Below are 16,566 nucleotides of genomic sequence, written 5' to 3' on the forward strand. Positions count from 1 at the left end.
CTGAGGCAGAGGCACCTTCTCCCTGGAGTCTGCCTTTCGCTCTTCTTTCCTCCCTCTCCGCTCCAAATTTCACCACCACCTGCCGTGCATGTGCATATGATATTGAAAGCCTCCGTCTTCTTCGCCCTTTTATTTTTCCTTCTCCTTCTCTTTTCTCTTTCTCTTGAATCTCTGCCGCCCACTTGCTGCTTGGTGAAGAGTCTTCAAAGAGAGAATTTGTTTTTTGTTATATGTTTATACCCAAAACGGCTCCGAAAATCACGGTGAAAGCCACCGGTCATGGATATCTGATGAGTCAATATGGGTTGACTCGACGGACGGAGTCGGCCCAGCCCGAATTTCCAAGTCTGAGCCAGTTTCTACCGGGTCTACCATCTCTGGGATACGGCAGACCAGTAGCAGAACGGAGGCTGAAGTTCTGGTGATGCAGACTAGGCCTAGTCTTTGAACCATGCATGGTTCATCCTCGACTTCTTAAGGCTCTTAAATTTAAAGTCCCCGGAGATGATAAAATTGATAGGTTAAGTGCCCTTCCTGACGACATTCTCCGCCATATTATGTCCTATCTCCCTACAGAAATTGCAGCGGCGACATCCGTCCTATCAACCAGATGGAAAGATCTTTTCATCTCACTTCCTGATATTGATCTCACAGTCTGTAAATGCTGGTATGCTCTGACCGAGGAGGCCCGAGAAAGAGAGGTGTCTAACTTTCTAACTTTCGGATTTAGGTTGATTCTACTACGAAATAAGGTTCCTTTAAGAAAATTTCAACTTTTTGTGTCTCCCTTCGTTGAAAATCTTCGGGTGGCAATTGATTCGTTGCTATCAGCCGCGCTTCTGGCTAAAGTCCAAGAACTGGATATTTGTGTGGAAGGAGATCAAGAGAACAGATTATATCTTCCTAGAATATTCACATCTAAGTCTCTAGTTACCTTGACAATAGAAACGGGTGAGGATTTGATTGCTCCGAGTCGTGTTTGCTTGCCAAATCTTAAGGTCCTGCGCTTTAATTCACTCAAGTCAATAGATGAAGTTTCCTTTGTGCAGCTTATTCAGGGTTGCCCTTCGCTTGAAGAATTATCTTTGAAATGGAGATGTTTGGAAAACGTGGATAGAACTCTTAATGTGTCTGCCCCATTTCTGAAAAAACTGGTATTATCTTGTATGCAAGGCAGGTATTCTCTAGCGGTGGAGTCTAACAATCTCGTATATTTGGACTGCAACGTTTATGGGGAGCTTAAATTTGCAATAAATGCTCCATGCCTAGAGTATTTCAAGTATCAAGGTTATCCTGTGGAAGTAAAATTTGTTCAAGACCTGAGGACCATTGTCGATGCCACAATAGCATTTGATGAATTTGAGCTAAAAGAAACTGAAAACATCCTCATGTTGCAGGGTGAGAATGCTTTCGAACTTATCAATGGTTTGCAATGTGTGAAATCACTGAATATTGAGTCGCATAGTTTGAAGGTATGTTCCACAGATTTCTTTTCCTTTTCCATAAACTTTCTATAATCAACGCTGATTCTTCTTCTCATTTGCCTGTAGACTCTCTATGATGCTGGAAGATTCTTGCCTGATTTGGTAAATTTGACCAGTTTGGCCCTTGATCTTTACTGCGACAGTGAGAGTACCATGTGGTGGAATATGATACCAAGCTTACTAGAAAGTGCCCCTAATCTTGAAGCTCTTAATATCGTTTCTTGCGTGAGTTTTGCGCTTTCTTTCTTTGTGTTAAACATATAGTTCATTGCTGTCTTTTGCAGTCCCTAATGCTTTGCAAATGGATAGGTTTCTGACAATCAATTAACATGTGAAGAAGAACTTGGGATTTTGCTGCAGAAGGCCTTTCCCTCATGCTACATTCGACAGCTTAAGGAGATAAAAATAAAAATCTCTGGGAATGATCAGGAATTTGGTTTCATGCTAGTGAAACGTTTTCTGAAGAACGGAAAGTCATTAAAGAAGATTACTCTCTATGGAAGCTTAAAGCACTGGGAATCTAGTCCCAAAGATTACAACAAGATATTGTCATTCACGAAATCTTCAAAAGATTGCAGGATTGTCTTCGATCATTGGATGAATGGAAATGAATAATTAATGAATCTCCTTTTTTGTGCTTCGTTTATTTTTAGCATTGTTTTGGTGCAACTGCAATAATTTGTCGTAGTCATAGCATATTATGTTTTCTTTGCTTTTTTTTTTCTTTGGTTCTTTATAATTTTCTTGGCGAATATCGAATTAACTATTCCACATCTTTAAGGTGAATGAACTTGCAACTGAAATCAGCTGTTTGGAGCGATAGCTGATGCTTTTGCAGGCGAAATCTTTGCTGTTGTGACATCAATCTCTGATTCTGCTTCACAAATTTTCTTTTCTTTTTCTATTCTTTTTATTTTGGCAATAGAACGACCACTCTAACAAATGAACTTCGTTCAGGACAAAGAAAACGAAGTTAATTGGTAACAGAAGAACCAAAAGAACGAAAACAAAATAAAGAAAGGGAAGAGCTTCTTGTCCCACAATAATATGGAAAAGTTGATTAAGGCGATTAGATAAAATGCAGGAAGGATTTTTAGAGTTCTCTTCTCTGTCAATTTTAGAGTTCAAATATTGGGATTGTCAGTTGGGCTAGGAAGGGCATGTGTCAGGTTTAGAGTTCGAATGTTGGGATAGTTAGTTGGGATGGGAAGGATGTGGAGAGAAAATAATTAAGGTTCAAATACTGAGATTGTCAGTTAGGATAGGAAGGGTTTGGGATGAAAATAATTAAGATTTTTGTCTTTTTTTTTCTTGTCAATTGTTATCAGCTACTCCTACTCGAACCTATTTCGAAGAGAGGGGGTAGGGGAGTTGATCCAATAGGATCATGGGGAACCGACATGGACTGAACCAGTATCGGACCATACAGGTGCATTACACAGGCATATGGATCTTAGAGAAGCTACATTAAGTGGCAACTTTGATAGGAAACAAGATTTGAATCATTGACCTCCCACCCCACAAGATATATGGTAGCCAACTACTCTAGAGGTAGTTGATTATTAAGGCCGATAACATAACGGATGCAATGCTATTGTTAAAATATGTAATTATTGAGTACATGCTTTACTACCTCATACTCTAATTTGTGATTTTCTAATGTAATATAATAAGGGTTTTTCTAACCGTTGCCCTTGGGGTACTCACTAACACATCTAGTAATCATCTAATTAATCTACCATATATATATATATATATACACATACAAACAATTATTATCCTCTCTTATATTTATATACTTTCCCTATTTAATCTTATCTATCATTCCTTGTATTTATTTACTTTCCCTAATTAATCTTATATTTTAAAAAATATAACACTTGAAATATATTTTAATGTATAAGGCACTCGTTGATATAATAATTATCTTGATTTTTAGGAATATATTACTAGGGTGCCAACCTATTAAAATTGTGCAACATTGCCTTTAGTCAAAAGTTGTGGGCTTTAGTTGCATTTATGAGTTGGATAAAAGGGATAATTTCATAAATCTCTCCTGAAGTTTTTGACAATTTTACTTGGCTCCTTTAACTTCTATGTACTTCCCCTAGCAGAGAATTGGAATCCATTGCTGATATAATGTGTGGCAAAATGGCTTTTATATCCTTAGTGTTTAGTGATATTAACCGAACAATTCCTAATAAATCACTATTAGATTATCTTTGAAGGAAAGCAAAAGAAAATTTTGCAATTGTCTTCAGCTAATTGGTGCAAATTTCTCCTCCAAATCAAAATGGTAAGCTTTTCTAATAATAGTTACTTTACTATTAAAAAAATAAGCATCCTATATCATTTAATTTTTTATTTTGGCCTTTATATTTAGTTGAACTACTTTGTAGATTTAGCTATTGATTAGTCTAATCATCCAAAATTTGGTAATTCATCTGCTACATATTTTTAAAATTTGCCAGTAGGCTTTTACTTTTTGTTTGAAAAGTTTTAATTCATTTAATAGTTTGTCAAAACAAATAGTTGCAACAATTACTATGGCGTCTTTGGCACCAAAGTATGTTCTCTCTCCAACAATTATTTTTTTATTCAACCTTTCTTTGATTTATATAAAAGTTTCAAAATAAGGGATTTAAGTGAGATTTCAAAAATTAAGGGGATCCAAGTGAAATTGTTAGAAATCTCAAGGGAAGTTTCTGAAATTATCCCTAAACAAAAGTCATTCATGTGGCTAGAGTAGAGCAAGAACATTTTACGGCTTTGGAATGTTTTGTTTTACAAATTATTGGCAACAGACAAATTTCCAAAATTCCATTTTCACTACATGATTGTGGGAGGCTTTGGCTAGTGAATCAACTCTTGAATCGTTTCATGGTTTTCACTAGATTTTTAAGTGATTATGCATTTTATGAAATGTAGAAAATTGTAGCTGAATACCTGATCACTACAAATATACTGTTCATCTTGGCAGCTGCAGCTCAAAAAATCTATGTTAACTATCAAAGCTACATTGGAAAAATTCTCTGCAATGTCAGGCCTCAACCCAAATTTGGCAAAGTCTGAACTTTTCATGTTTGGTGGTAATGTTGATCTTTTAATGTTGAACTGGATACGGTATTTAGTTCACTTATTGGCATGCCACTTGGATGCTAGCCTGTAAAATACCTTGGTATTCCGTTGGTGTCTACAAAGCTCACATCTATGGATTGCCAACCTATTCTAGACAAAATGTTGAGAAGGATCAAAAGCTGGTCAGCTAGGAAACTATCATATGGGGGGTGCTTGATTCTGATTAAATCAGTCCTAAATAGTTTTGTTGTGTATTGGGGTAGCATATTAATTATTCCTAAGATGCTTATTAAGAAAGTGGAAAGTGATTTGAATGCTTTTTTGTGGTCAGGTGTTGAGATGAAGTCAACAAACACCAAGGTTAGTTGGTGTGAAGTGTGTAAACCAATGAAGGAAGGTGGTTTGGGGTTACAAAACTTGAAATTGTGGAATAAGGCTCTATCAATTAGACATATATGGGATATATACCATAAGAAGGACACTTTGTGGATTCAATGGATCCATTTTTACTTGCTAAAAAATGAGAGTTTTTGGGCAATCCAATCAAAGACTAACTGTTCTTGGTGGTGGATGAAGCTGTTGAAGTTGAGGTTAGTAGTGAGAGGCTACATCAAGAAGGTCACTGGCAATGACAAACAGACATTTATCTGGCATGATAGTTGGCATCCTATAGGAATTCTTAAATATCTTTATTCTCCTCAATTACTGAAGCTGCTTGGAGTTTCAGAAAATGCTAAGGTCTTTCCTATAATCAAATAAGCGAATTGGAATTGGACAATGGGTAAATGTTAGAGAGGTAAATTGATATAGTTGATAGATGCCAGCCCTTCTTATTTTCTTCCTCTTCTAGAGACTAATGATTATGCTGTTTGGACATGTGTTGTTCATGGTGTCTATTCAGCAAAATCTGCTTTAAACTATTTTCATCTCCTAGAATTAAAGTGCCTAGGCACTTACTTGTATGGGGTAAGAGACACTATCTCAGGCATTCTTTTATATTATGGCTTGCTTGTAGGCAGATATTAAACACGAAAGAGAGACTATGTTCTTGGGGATTGAATGCTAATCCTATATGTGAGTTGTGTTCAACATATGGCGAAACTTTGGGCCACCTAATTTTCTAGTGTCCATATTCCAACTATGTGTGGGAACATGCGCAACAAAAGTGTTTGGTGTATAGCCATGCTCTTGAATGGGATAGAGAATTGCAACGGATGATCATGCATTGCTCTCAGCAAAACTTTGTTTCTCAAGTAAGAAGGATCACGTTTGTAGCTACTATGTATCACTTGTTATGAGCAAGAATCAGCAGGTGTTTAAGAAAATATTGCATTCTCTTGAGTATATAGTTCATATGATTCTTAAGGATATTCGAGGCCTAGTGATATGATGGAAAAAGGTGGATAGAAAGTAGGAAAATTTATAGCTATGCGCTGACCTTGATATTCCTTTGCTTCATTGATGACATTGTAGTATAGATTACATGTTTCTTTTCTTTATTTTATGTATTTGATTAAGGGACAATTCCTTCTATAGTGTACATTCTTCTTTGGATCAATAAAAGATTAGGAATTTACAAAAAAAAAAAAAGATATACATAAGGAGTTTTGTAGCCATTCTTGGTATCCTAGCTTCAGATAAAAGTAATAGAGCTTCAATATAAGAGTGTTTGAGATTCAATTATAAGAGTTCTTGATTGAGAGTGTCGTCTTGAGTGTGCCACTATACTTGTTTCTTTGAGTTTTCACCTAAATAGTGACGAATTTAAATTGATTGGTCTAAATCACATCCAACCTACTATATAAATGTACACTAATAATATTTATTGTCCCTCATATTTATACACTTTCTCTAATTACAATTATTACCTTCCATTATATTTATACACTTTTCCCTATTAATTTTACCTTTCAAAAAATTTTAACACCTAAAATCTAGAGAGAGATGGTCTCAAACAAGAGAGAAAAATAAAAGACAACTACGAATTCACACACATCAGCTCATCGAAAGTTCAAGTCACCTTTTCTGGGTTGCATCCTTCAAATGTTCCTAGGATCATGACCATTTCCACACAAGAAACAGAGTTGCAGCTCGGAGAAGAGTTTATGGACGTGGGTTTGGTTGTCTCGGTTGTACGGAAGCTGAACAGTCACTATTGGAAGTAAAGCTAGCTCTGTGTAACTTTCTATTTTGGGTTGGCGCTGTTTTTTCAATTTTGAAACCTCCTACGATGAGAAGAAAAGCTCTCAAACTAGAGAGAGATGCTCATCAAATTAATTACTTCGAAAGCTTATAAATTCACCTAATCATGAGCTCCAATACATACCAACAACCTCTGAATCAATTATGGATTGGCAGTTTTCTTCTGTGAAGGTAATGAAGGGATTGTGTTTTTTTATTGTATTTTCCATGATGGTTATATCTGATGCCTCAAGCAAGAAGATTCCGATCAAGGAAGCGTTAAGCCGCTCAAACAAGATCCCTCTCAAGTCCATCAAGGTTTCCTCACTTTTGTAGAGACAGTACATGCATCCTTTCCTCACTCATGCTTGTGTACATATATCTTAGTGCTAATGCTTCTGTATTTTGCTTTTGTTCTTGTTTTTGTTTTTTTTAGGATTTATACTCACTTTTTGATTATTCTCTTCTTTTTTCGTCGGTCGCTTTTTCTTTTAATCGACTAATCTCTTGTTTAATTTGTTGAAAAGTTAATTATGGTTTCCATATTTGCGAGACTGATACATGGTTGCCTCAAATGACAGAGTCCAGATGGTGATATTATTGATTGTATTCATATTTACCGCCAACCGGCATTTGATCATCCTTTACTCAAAAACCATACCATTCTGGTAAATCTTTCATTCGCACACAAGTATACGAATGAGTTTGCAAAATAGTGCAATTACAAAATAAAATCCTATATATTTTACCCAAAGAGATTGGGCCAATAGTTAGGGGAAGGTTCCTAGAGTGTTCTCTATTGTCAAATTTAGGGTTCAAATATTGAAATTGGCAGTTTGGAGTAAAAAAGTTGTGAGGAGGGGTGGGAGGTAATAATAATAATAATAAAAATCTTATATCTTTTGATATTCCAGACCAGGCCTAGTTATCATCCAAGAAAAGAACTATTTAGTGAGAATGGTATATTCAATTTTGAAGCCCATAGCCACGACGATACAGTCACTCAGTTATGGCAGTTGAATGGGAGGTGCCCTGCGGGAACAATTCCTATCAGAAGACACCGAAACACAAGAAACATCAAGGGACATGCAAAGGAGAAACACCAAAGTGTTGCCCAGCTTTCTTGAGTTGAGTTCAAGCTTGTGCCCAATTCTAATCTTGAGGTACCACAAGGAGTTGATCGGAATTAAATGTTTATACCTTTCCTGAATTGTCAAGTTTCGATAGACATAGTAGGCCAAATGATCAAAATATTTCTCCAAGTATTTTAGTAGGGTTTTTCTATTTTGTGCTCTTAGGACACATGATAAGAGCTGGATCCAAGTGTTAGTTGTTCAGAGAAAAATTTAAAATTTTTTCGTTTAAGTTTCCTAAATTTATGGGTAGATGATAATGTTTAAAATTTGAAGTGAGTTACGGATAGATGCTAATGTTTAAAATTTGAAGTGGATCCATCTCTTATATTATAAATCTTATATACATTGACAGTTTATATACTATTACGGTTTTTTTTTTTGGTTGCCCTCTCGGTATCCGAAGCTTTGCCCCGACTAATCTGGACCCGACCCGCGTCGCGCACCTGGTTATGGTGGGTGAGTCTCCCAACAGGGGTGTCTGCGTACACTAGGACTCGAACACGAGACCTGCTTAAGCGAATCCGAGCCGCTTACCACTCGGACCAACCCCTGTTGGTATATACTATTACGGTTGAATGTACGATATAGATGTAAAATTTGGGTTTCAAATTCAAATTTAGATTATGTGTCATGCATCCAATGATAAAAGTGTATACACTGTCAGTGTATAGAAGATTAATCCTAACTTTATAGAAACTTTGTATTGATATTAGTTCTGATGATTGGACGCTAATTAAGAAGGTCTTGAACTTTATCTGACAATCTTTTCATATTAGTTGATTTTCCCATTTTTATTTGTTTAAGCGTGCATTTGCTTATGTACAAAGTGGCAAGTACTTGGGAGCAAAGGCAAAAATAAACGTCTGGAAACCCCAAGTTCAGAACCATGAGTTTAGCTCGTCTCAGATTGCAATTCTCGGTGGTCCTAATTCAAATCTCAGTGCCATTGAAGCGGGTTGGATGGTACTTCATCTGTATAATCTTTTATAGAGTACTCATTTTGCTGTTGCATTATATAAATATGCAGGCATTGTCTCATGCTTTATAACATGCATTTGTCTCAATTTCTAAAATGATAGGTATTCCCAGATTTATTTGGAGATGACAACCCAAGACTCTTCACTTGTTGGACTGTAAGTTAGTAAATTTAGACTGAAGTCAGTAAATTTAATCTAAATGTATTGTGAATTTTGTACTGAATGGTGGGAATTTCAACAGAAAGATGGCTACCAATCCACTGGGTGCTACAACTTGCTTTGCTTGGGTTTTGTTCAGATTAGCAAAAAGTTATCATTGCGAGCCACCATTTTCCCCATTTCTACCTATCATGGTCCACAATTTGATATCACCTTATACATTTGGAAGGCAATGGAACTCAAAATGGATGCCAAATAAACATAGTTTAGTAGTTAAAATGTTTAAGAACACCCTTTTTCTGACATCTTAATCCTTCAATTTTATTGCTTCTTCCCTATACGTTTTTTTTTCTCTCTGAAACATACTTTATAACACATAATAGCTGTAGAAATCGATTAATGAAATTCTTTTTTGAGTTTTTTCTAATTGTATGTCTGGTGGTCACTTGTTAGTACACTTAAATCATAGTTAATGTTAAACATTAATTTATCTAGAACTTTTTAAATTCAGCATGTTTGATAACAAAAGTGCCTTACCACTTAATAAACTAAACACGGCTTAATTCGTGCACAAAATTGCAAGTGAAAAATTTTAACTAAATTTTCTGAATTGACAGCACATATTATACCTTTCACACATATAACACACTTTTGTACAGGCTCCAATACAAAATATACATTTGCTCTCTTTTGTTTGACATGCACACACACAACACACACAAAAATATATACGCTTAAGAACTACATGTCTGTTGTTTTATTATTTTCTCTTTCTCTCTCACACACACACTCTTATTTCTCGCCAAATACACAAAAAAGGAATTCTTTTTAAAGACAAAAATATAATACTTGTGCGATATTTTAATTCAGCGCTATATTTCAATTAGTTTTCAAATAGATATAATTATATCAATTCAGCAACTTAATACTTTCAGCTCTTAATTTTCAGATTTCAAACTTTAGTTTTATGAGGTGAGACAATTTGGTATGTGAATATACACACCAATAATTACTGCCCTTCTTTGCCTTTATAAACTTATGTAATTTAACTTTACTTTTCTAAAAAGAAAAATTACACTTGAACTCAATCTTAACAAGTTCGCACCAAAAACTCCTTAGATGGCTCCTTTTTTTTCACTTGAATTCAAAAAATTTATCTCATGGAAGTTTTCTTTAGGACCCAAAAAAAGATGCGTGGTGGAAGTTTTCTTTATCTCATGGAAGTTTTTTCACTTGATATAATTATATCAATTCAGCAACTTAATACTTTCAGCTCTTAATTTTCAGATTTCAAACTTTAGTTTTATGAGGTGAGACAATTTGGTATGTGAATATACACACCAATAATTACTGCCCTTCTTTGCCTTTATAAACTTATGTAATTTAACTTTACTTTTCTAAAAAGAAAAACTACACTTGAACTCAATCTTAACAAGTTCGCACCAAAAACTCCTTAGATGGCTCCTTTTTTTTCACTTGAATTCAAAAAATTTATCTCATGGAAGTTTTCTTTAGGACCCAAAAAAAGATGCGTGGTGGAAGTTTTCTTTATCTCATGGAAGTTTTTTCACTTGATATAATTATATCAATTCAGCAACTTAATACTTTCAGCTCTTAATTTTCAGATTTCAAACTTTAGTTTTATGAGGTGAGACAATTTGGTATGTGAATATACACACCAATAATTACTGCCCTTCTTTGCCTTTATAAACTTATGTAATTTAACTTTACTTTTCTAAAAAGAAAAATTACACTTGAACTCAATCTTAACAAGTTCGCACCAAAAACTCCTTAGATGGCTCCTTTTTTTTCACTTGAATTCAAAAAATCTATCTCATGGAAGTTTTCTTTAGGACCCAAAAAAAGATGCGTGGTGGCTACAATATGGAAACAACACTATACTTGGTTACTGGCCTGCTTCCGTATTTACACACCTGGCTGACAGTGCTTCCGTGATCGGATGGGGTGGAGATAGGGATGGCAACGAAGCGGAGTTGGGAAGGGGGACCCCTCCCCCATCCCCCGCCTTGCTGCCTACAAACTCCCCCAGCCCCCGCTCCATCCCCCGTCCCCTGCTTCTCCCGCCCCGCCTCGCTTCCCCCGCGGGGTTAATAAAAATTTGTTATATAATTTTATTATGGTTAAATTTTAGCAAATAATTAAGTACTAAAATATCAACACATCATCAAATTATTGGGGAGATTTCTTTTACTATGGAGGACCAGGGAAAAATGATAATTGTAGATAATGCTTAGGCACAAATGAATGATGCGTTGGCTCGGTGCATTACATAATAAAATTTGAATAAAGGGGGCTCACGAATTAGAAAATATGTGGTCATGAGTCAATTAAGCATCTTAATACTCAATAGGAAGTTAACAAATCAAAGCAAAAGAATATGGCTTTCCTTTCCTTAAGGCCTTTCTAGGATGCTTCATTCGACATCTAGGAGATAGATATACAAATGAGCAAGAATATGAATTCAAGCAAATGGATAGGCCTGTCAATTGAATTTTTTTTTCTCAAACGATAACACTTTCATTAGCCAAATCAAAAGTTACAAAACAGGAGCATGTGCTCCTACATCTTTACTAGCTAAACTACATAGCCAGTCAGGAAATGATTCCTGCCACACCTTCTCATCTACCACTCGTAAGGCATATTTAGCCAAATGGTGAGCTACAGAGTTCACTCCCCTTCTGACAAAGGAGAAGGAACATTCAATGAAGTCCATTCTGAGCTTTAAAATATCAAACAGAATGACCCCCACACTTAGATCTTCTGCACTCTTTACGTTAAGTTTGTCAATTATTGCTTTGCAATCCGACTGTAGCACAATCTTCCCCCAATCCTTCTGCTTTGCAATGATCAAGGCCTTCCTGATTGCCATAGCCTCTTCCACAGCCGGATCCCCAATTCTATTTTCACTCCCTGCCCAGGCCCCCACCAAGGCACCATCATCGTTCCTTGCCACTATCCCCCATCCAACTTTCCTCTCTTGCATGTGCAAACTAGCATCAGTATTCATACAAATAAAACCTTTGGGAGGAGGAGTCCATTTGCCACCTACCATAGCTGCACCATCCCCAGTTCCTCTGCTCATATTAGCTTCAGAACTAATATTCCTGTACTCCAACCATTCTTGCACTGCTTTATTTACAGTCTGACCCGGGCACCTTTTTTCTCTATTGAAAAGAACTCCATTCCTTGCCTTCCACACCTGCCACAGGATGTTTATAGGAAGAGCAATATGGTCTCTCCCCTCCACCCTTTTTTGAGCCTCCATAAGACCATTCCACCAATGCCAGAAATTGTGTCTGAATTCCTGCAAACCATCCCACCTAATAGGAGCAGCTTTCCATATAAATTCAGCATTCCTGCAAAAAAACAGCATGTGTTCCAATGTCTCTGTCTGTTCTCCACATTGAACACATTTGTCATCTCCTTTTCCAGTTCTCCTTTTCAGCACCTCATTTACTGGTAGTATTCCCCTTAAGCACTTCCATATGAAATGTTTCAATTTATGTTTTATATTCAAACCCCATAAAAATTTCCAAGCTCCAGAGTTTGCCTCATTTCTACTGCTATATCCCCCTCCTACCTGTGTGCCCCTCTTCCTGCTTGACATCTCCTTAGCCAGCACATAACCAGATTTGACAGTGTATTTCCCCGAGTTGGACCTAGGCCAAACAAATCTATCCTTACTACCACATGTACTCAGAGGGATGCTCCCTATTCTAGCACAGTCATCCTCATTGAAAAGCGTCTGTAACAAGTCCATATTCCACTTACCATTGCTAATGAGCTCCTGCACCTTTACTATCTGACACCCTTCTGGTTTCCTAGATTGCACCATTCCACTCTCACTATTAACTATCCATTTATCATTCCATATATTAACAGAGCTTCCATCACCAACTCTTTTACAAACACCCGTATTTAGCAAATCCCTGGCACTCAGAACACTCTTCCAAATCCAGGAATCCCCACCCCTTTCCTTCACTCTCCAAATTGATGAACCTTTAAAATATCTACCCTTAATCACCCTACTAACCAGCAATCCAGGATTAGTCAACATTCTCCAAAGCTGTTTAGCTAACATAGCTTTATTAAAGCATTGGAGATCCCTGAAACCCAAACCCCCTTTCCCTTTTACATCAGACAACTTCCCCCATTCAATCCAATGAATCTTTTTCTGCTCCTCACTATCCCCCCACCAAAACTTAGCCATTTCTCTACATATGTCCTTACATAAAGACTTTGGCAACTTACAGCAGCTCATTGCATAGGTAGGAAGGGCCAAAATTACTGACTTCAACATCACTTCTTTACCTGCCTGACTTAAAAGTTTTTCCTTCCAGCCACCCATTCTAGTCACAACTTTATCCTTTATATAACTAAACACCTGTCTTTTTGGTCTTCCAATCACCATAGGAAGGCCCAAGTATCTGCTCTGTCTTGCAACCTTCATTCCCCCCAGCCCTCTCAGTACCTCCACTTTCCTACCCTCTCCTACATTCTTCCCAAAGAAAACAGAAGATTTTTCAACATTTACAATCTGACCTGAGGCTTCCCCATATAGCTTCAAAATCTGCATCACTTCATCAGCCTCCTCCTTATTAGCTTTACAAAAAATAAGAGTATCATCTGCAAAGAAAAGGTGAGATAAAGCTGGACAAGCCCGAGCCACTCTGAACCCAGTCAACCTTTGCTCCTGCATTGCCTTTTTCAACAGGTTAGAGAAACCTTCAGTAACAAGAAGGAAAAGGTAAGGAGATAAGGGATCTCCTTGCCTAATTCCTCTAGTTGGTTTCACAAAAACCTCTGCTCTCGCCATTTATATTAAAAGAAAAAGTCACAGAAGACATGCACTTTAAAATCCACTTAATCCAAGTTTGACAGAATCCCATTTGTTCCATCATTTTCACCACAAACTGCCATTCCACTCTATCATATGCCTTTGACATATCTAGTTTTAGGGTCATAAAGGCATTAGATCCACTCCTCATATTGTTCAAACAATGAATTGACTCATGAGCAATTATGACATTATCAATGATCTGTCTCCCAAGTATAAAGGCAGATTGATTATCACTGATGCAATGCTTCAACAAAGGTTTTAACCTATTAACTAGAATCTTAGAGATAATCCTATAAACCACATTACATAGGCTGATTGGTCTGAACTGAGACACACAAACAGGATTATCAACTTTCGGAATGAGAGTTATCATGGTACTATTAATGGCACTTAACAGGTTACCTGAGTGAAAAAAGCTAGAGACAGCATTTATAAGATCAAATTTGATGGTATTCCAAAATTGTTGAAAGAAAATAGGCGTCATACCATCAGGTCCAGGAGCTTTGTTTCGATGAAGGGAGAAAACAACTTTCCTGACTTCCTCTTCAGAAATAGGTCTCACCAGTCTTTGATTCATCTGCCTCGTAATCACCTGAGGAATTCCTTCCAAAACCGTGTCAAAAAGCTGAGGATTAGAAGAAGTGAACAGGACCCTAAAATACCCCTCTATCTCCTCCTCAATATCCTTCCCAGATTTACACCAATCCCCACCACTCTTCTGTAAAACTGAGATAGTATTCCTCCTCCTCCTACCCTCCACCATGGCATGAAAATACTTTGTATTTTTATCCCCTTCTTTTAACCAACAACTCCTAGCCTTCTGCCCCCAGAACACCTCCTCTCTTCTATAGGCCTCAGCCAATTTCCCCATCAGTTCCCTCTTTCTCTCTCTCCCATCCGTCTTGCCACTCCTTTGTAGCTCCCTCAATTCCTGCTTTATACACTTGATTTGTCTTTTAGCATTACTGTTGAGTCGCCTGATCCAGTCCAGAAGAGCCATTCTACACTCCTTTATTTTCATCTGTAGTCTATAACCTCTTGAACCAATTTGTTGTTTGCTCCAAGCTCTACTAACTACCTCCCCTACCCCTGGATTTTTAAGCCAATTTCTATCAAAACAGAACCTTCTCTTCCACTTCCTACCTCCTGGCTCTGTATCAAGCAACAACATGCAATGATCAGAGGCCTCATTTTGGATATGAATACATTTTGCCTTTCTGTAATCCTTCCTTCACCCTCCACTGACCATAATTCTGTCCAGTCTTTCTTTAATCTCCCCTTCATCCTCCCAGTTGTTACACCATGTCCACGGAATGCCCTCAAAACCTATATCTATCAGCTCATTCACACTAATGAAACTCCTGAATTTCCTAAAACTACTCTCAGGCCTCCTGATTCCACCCCATTTTTCATCATTATTGATAATATCATTCATATCCCCTGCAATCACCCAGTTTCTTCCCCATAAAGCCTTTCTTTCAGTGATAATGTTCCATTGTTTCTCTCTAACTGTCTCTATACTACTGGCATAGACACAGATGAGCCACCACTTAGACTTATCACCTGAGCCTTCAATCTGCAATTCTATCGAGAAATCAGTAAAAAGCACCCTACTAACAGCTAGTTCTTTCTTCCACATAACAGCCAGTCCTCCTGACCTACCAACAGGGTCCACTACAAACAGTTTATCATACCTCAACTTCATCCTAACTGTATTCATGAAACATTTCCTATTCTTAGTTTCTGCCAAGCAGATCACCTCTGGGGATTGGAGATTTACAATCTCCTTTAGTTGGGGAACTGTCAAGGGGCTCCCAGCACCTCGACAGTTCCACACCAGAGCCTGTCAATTGAATTACGTGAGTTGATTTTTAACATATTCGAACTCACCTCGTATAAAATACCATTCTTTTGAGCCAAAATTCAATTCAATTAAATTCACAAGTTTGTAACTGAAGCTCAACTCCCAAAAAAAGTGAGGCAATGGGTCTAATTTTGGTAAACCCAAACTCACGTGATATATCTTTCGTGTTAACAAAATCTATTTAGACGAAACTACCAGCAAACCCATAAACATTGTATAATATCTAAGTAAGGTTGCAACATGAAAAAAAATGTTTGAATTTCTAGATGAAAAATATTATAATTTATTATAACATCCATAAACTTATTGACTAGAGATTAAAAAAATAATTTACCATAAAAATAGTCATCTAAAATACAATCAGTTTAGTACTTTAGCAGTGGCTACTAAAAAAAAGAGCAAATTATCCGGTTGGCCATTAAACTTTTGCGATCGTCGAGTTTTGGTCACTCAACTTTTAAAGGTCTGGTTTTGGCCACTAAACTGTATAAAGATGAGACGCGAGACCATTCTGTTGCATTTAGTCGTTAAGTTGTTTGATCTGTCCGTTAGCGTGGTTTCCAAGACAAAAGACAGGGTCTTTTTAGGAAGTTCATGGTAGCATTCAATGCTTCTCTCAAAAATTGTCGCTTTTCTTCCTCCCCCTCCTCAAATCTTCGTCAAACCCTTTTCATCCACCGCAGGTATCACTCCTCCAACGCCACCAGTGGATTTCCGAGCGTCAAATTCTTCGCTGCACCTGCAAATGCCAAGACCGCCATCCCGGAGAAGTCGTTCTACTTTGAAAGCCAGAGGGGTAATTTTATACCCTGCGTCAAAACCTTTG

General features: G+C 37.2%; 1 protein-coding gene across 1 annotated transcript; it reads right to left on the reverse strand.

Moving 5' to 3' along the window:
- Positions 1–15,107: 15,107 nt before the first annotated feature.
- Positions 15,108–16,501, reverse strand: LOC140007069 (uncharacterized). The gene is made up of 2 exons (XM_072049773.1): positions 16,445–16,501; positions 15,108–15,719 (listed from the first exon to the last, which is right to left on the reverse strand). The coding sequence occupies exons 1-2, from the start codon at positions 16,499–16,501 to the stop codon at positions 15,108–15,110; spliced, it is 669 nt and encodes a 222-aa protein (XP_071905874.1).
- Positions 16,502–16,566: the final 65 nt, after the last annotated feature.

This window comes from Coffea arabica, chromosome 1e (assembly GCF_036785885.1).
Source record: "Coffea arabica cultivar ET-39 chromosome 1e, Coffea Arabica ET-39 HiFi, whole genome shotgun sequence".
In the NCBI taxonomy this organism is placed as follows: Eukaryota; Viridiplantae; Streptophyta; class Magnoliopsida; order Gentianales; family Rubiaceae; genus Coffea; species Coffea arabica.